The 3,822-nt window shown below is 44.5% G+C and overlaps 1 protein-coding gene across 3 annotated transcripts; it reads left to right on the top strand.

Moving 5' to 3' along the window:
* On the top strand, positions 1–3,300 carry LOC129449038 (uncharacterized). 3 transcript variants are annotated; one of them, XM_055211793.2, is made up of 3 exons: positions 1–216; positions 588–840; positions 1,842–3,300. In XM_055211793.2, the coding sequence occupies exons 1-3, from the start codon at positions 196–198 to the stop codon at positions 3,266–3,268; spliced, it is 1,701 nt and encodes a 566-aa protein (XP_055067768.2). In that variant the 5' UTR covers positions 1–195; the 3' UTR covers positions 3,269–3,300. The 3 variants fall into 3 exon arrangements, with proteins under 3 accessions (XP_055067768.2, XP_055067769.2, XP_073728200.1); XM_055211794.2 differs by lacking the exon at positions 1–216 and adding an exon at positions 257–483; XM_073872099.1 differs by lacking the exon at positions 1–216 and adding an exon at positions 258–454.
* The last annotated feature ends 522 nt before the right edge of the window (positions 3,301–3,822 follow it).

Raw genomic sequence — 3,822 nt, 5'->3', positions numbered from 1 at the left:
TCGGATTGTAGTCACATGCTCTATATCCCGGAAATAATAAATTGCTGAATGAAATGTCGATGTGTGCAGCAGCAGCACTATACCATAAAGTGGGGCAGTTAAGTAAAAATACAATCCGCATGTCGCTGTTCACCTTAGGACTTGAAAAGCCAATCCGACATTGTTCATAACCGATTATTTAAAAGCACTCCACAAATGGACAAAGACAGACTCGCAGTAAGTACATGCAAAAATAACACTAGGAAGTAGTCATAAAGGGGGTGTAACGCATACCATAGCTATAAATATATCCAAATTTAGAAAAACACAACGCAAACATTTATTTAGCTTACGTGTATATAACACGTCGCTCGCTATGGATGGATAATAATGTTTTGATATCTAGTATGATGTGTCGCTTGATATCGTACACTTTGGGACGCTTGTACTACATCATTTAAGCGAATCCAAGCGTGTCAGTTTCACATGATGCATAATAACAATGTATTATTAGTATTTTCATCATATAACGTTACGTTCTTACTTCAATACAATATTGAGTGTTTTCTTCAAAGTAAACAGGATTTTTGTTGTAATATTGTTTGCAGCCTGGTCCGTGCTCTTGGCTGGAGGTGCATAATTTCATTGGTGACCTTATGACAGCAAGCGCTTCAGTCTCTGGTCCACTGAGGGAGCAGCGTATTGATGAACCGTTGAGCTCTGCCTGGGACATGGCCAGACCCAAAGTCTCTAATCTTTCACAATCTAACCCTTCTAGGCAGAGACAGGTGAAAAACACTCTAGCGTTTGGTCTGCATTCTGAGGAAAGGGAAAAGCAGCCTAGAGATCATGAAAGCCTTGGTGAGAAAAATAACATGATAATAATCCATTTGGTATATTGCACCATAATATTTGTGCAAAGTTAAAGGGACAGTCCACTTTTTTGAAAATAGGCTCATTTTCCAGCTCCCCTAGAGATAAACAATTGACTTTTTTCATTTTGGAATCCATTTAGCCGATCTCCGGGTTTGGCGGTAACACTTTTAGCATAGCACAATTCATTGAATCCGATTAGACCATTAGCATTGTCCTAAAAAATAACCATAGTTTCAATATTTTTCCTATTTAAAACTTGACTCTTCTGTAGTTACATTGTGTATGAAGACCGACGGAAAATTAAAAGTATGTGTTGTTTTTTTTGCTTGTTATATAAATAAACTACGTTTAAAGAACTTTGTTGTTATTTATTCTTAGCGGAGTTTACCGGAAGTTACGTGTGGAACGCGGCAGCCGCTTGTTTATGTTGTTACTGCTGAAACGGTCCATACTCTTACTCTGGTGTAATAATCAAGGACCTTGCTGTTGTACCATCGCTGCAGCAGTCGCAATGATATTACGCAGCGTCTGAAAGTAGGACTATTTTCGGGCACTGCGTAATATCATTGCGCCTCCTGCAGCCATGGTACGGCAGCAAAGTCCTTGATTATTACGTCGGAAGAGGAATATAGTTCCTAGTCATATCACCTATACATATACCTAGCCAATTTTACGTCGGTCTTAGTACACATTGTAACTACAAAAGAGTCAAGTTTTAAATAGGAAAAATATTGAAACACTTTGGTTATTTTTGAGCGCAATGCTAATGGTCTAATCAGATTCAATGGATTATGCTAAAGTGCTAGCGCCAGACCCGGAGATCGGCCGAATGGACCTCAAAACAGTAAAAATCAAATGTTTAACTCTAGGGAAGCTGGAAAATGAGCATATTTTCAAAAAAAGTGGAGTGTCCCTTTAACTGCAGTTTAGTTTAAACTTCACTTTATTTATATTGACTTTTCATCTTTCCTCTCTCTCTTTTGTAGTTCAGCATCATACCTGCACATGTCCCGGATGCCCACTTTCCTCATCCCTCTCTTCTTCCTTACTCCAGTCTCTGAAACCTCGAAGCAGTCCTGCCTCACAGATCCAACCACCCTCACCCCCCCAGTCCAGCTCATCACAGCAGGTCAAAGAGCCCAATTCTGCACCTGTTGCCCTGGGCTTGTGTCTAGGTTTGGGTCTGTCTTTAGAAGAGGGGACCGTTGAGGCCACCAGCACATCTAACTCTGAGCCTGGTCGTCCACAACATCAGGATAAAAGCACTAGCACCCACAGCCCGATCCAACAATCAAACCACGAGACCCCAAATGTTCAAGCATTTCCTTGTCTGTGCTGTCATCGTGGGTTTCAAACCTGTTCTCAACTTTTGCGTCACCAAAAGGACGCAGGGGTGCATGCCGGGCATTATCATCATCACCAGCACGGCCATCATTGTCCTCTTACCTCTTGCATGCCGTGTACACAACTGCACCATGCTGCCCAATCACTCTCCTCCTACCCATGCCTGTCCTGCCAGCGCACGTTTCCTACCTGCGCCCAACTTTTGCGCCACCAACAATGCCACGTGCAGCAGGACGGTCTGCAGCATCTGACGTGCATGCACTGCAGCGCCTCTTTTCCTCGGCCTTCTCAACTGCTGCAGCATCAGCGTGCCGAACACGCTTCCAAAACAGGCGGCTTCATGTGTGCAGAGTGCGGTCGAGCGTTTAATTCTCACAGCAATTTGCGAATCCACCTCAACGTGCACAGTGGAGCTCGGCCCTACAGCTGCGTGGACTGCGGGAAGAGCTTTAGCCAATCGGGGGCACTAAAGATTCACCGCAGAATACACACCGGAGAGAGACCATATACCTGTTCTTATTGCGGAAGGGGTTTCCCTCACCTGGCTGGGGTGAGAGCCCATCAGCGCACACATACAGGGGAGAAACCCTACCAATGTTCCCAGTGTGGGAAGAGCTTTACACAGTCTGGGGCGTTAAAGATTCACACTCGGATCCACACCGGTGAGAGGCCGTTCATATGCAGCCTCTGCGGGAAGAGCTTTTCCAATCGGTCCGGCATTCGTTTTCATCATCGTACAGTTCATGGAATTGTGACGGAGCCCAACTCGGTAGGCAGGCCCAGCCTGGCTGTGACGGCGTCATCCCCTGCATCTGACCTTCAGAGAATCCAAACCTCTGGTCAGGAGCCTCTCAACCTGCTCAATCTCCAGCAACTGGATGGGAGGAGTCCATCCAGCAAAAAACAGATAACTGGGGAGAGTGACAAAAGAGCTCTTCCATATGCCTGTGAGGACTGTGGCCAGCGCTTTCCAGATGCTCCCACTAGAAACAGACACCAGACGTTGGAACACTACTCTGCAGAAGAGAGAGAAAGGGAGGACAGATCTACAGATAACAATAAAGATTAGGCAAACGACAGAAGACTGAAGCAGCAGTCAGTCACTGCTGGCTCTTGAATATGCACTTAGCTATATATATTTAATAGTTTTGTCAAAAATTGCATTTTTGTCACTATTTATGGAACTTGTATAATTTATTTTAGTCTGCAAAACACGTTATGCTGCGTTTACACCAACCGCGTTTGAGGTATCAATGTCGCGTCTACCGTGCCTAGTATGCCACTTGAACAGTTTGAATGCATTCGGGCGTCAGAGGCAAAATCCGCTTCTTGTGGGAGGGGCAAGTGCTAGTCAGTTGTCTGTTTGCAAGATGACTGATGTTGATTGTGCATTCACCAATTGAGTTACCAGTTTGTATTTGGTAACCTTAGGGGAAAAATAGTTAAAAAAACAGTGGGAATGCCGCGGGTCGATAAACGTCACGTGACTCAAAAGAGAAATGTGTATTTACAGCTTACCAGGTTGCCCAATGTCCTCACTGACACTCTTCCAAGCGAGGTTTTTTTATTCCTGTCTCTAAAGAAATAAGAACTTGTGTCGTATAGCTCCGGGTGACTGCTCAC

This window comes from Misgurnus anguillicaudatus, chromosome 10, assembly GCF_027580225.2.
Source record: "Misgurnus anguillicaudatus chromosome 10, ASM2758022v2, whole genome shotgun sequence".
NCBI lineage: Eukaryota > Metazoa > Chordata > Actinopteri > Cypriniformes > Cobitidae > Misgurnus > Misgurnus anguillicaudatus.
The sequence above is the reverse complement of the archived record's forward strand: the minus strand, read 5'-3'. Positions and strand labels throughout refer to the sequence as shown.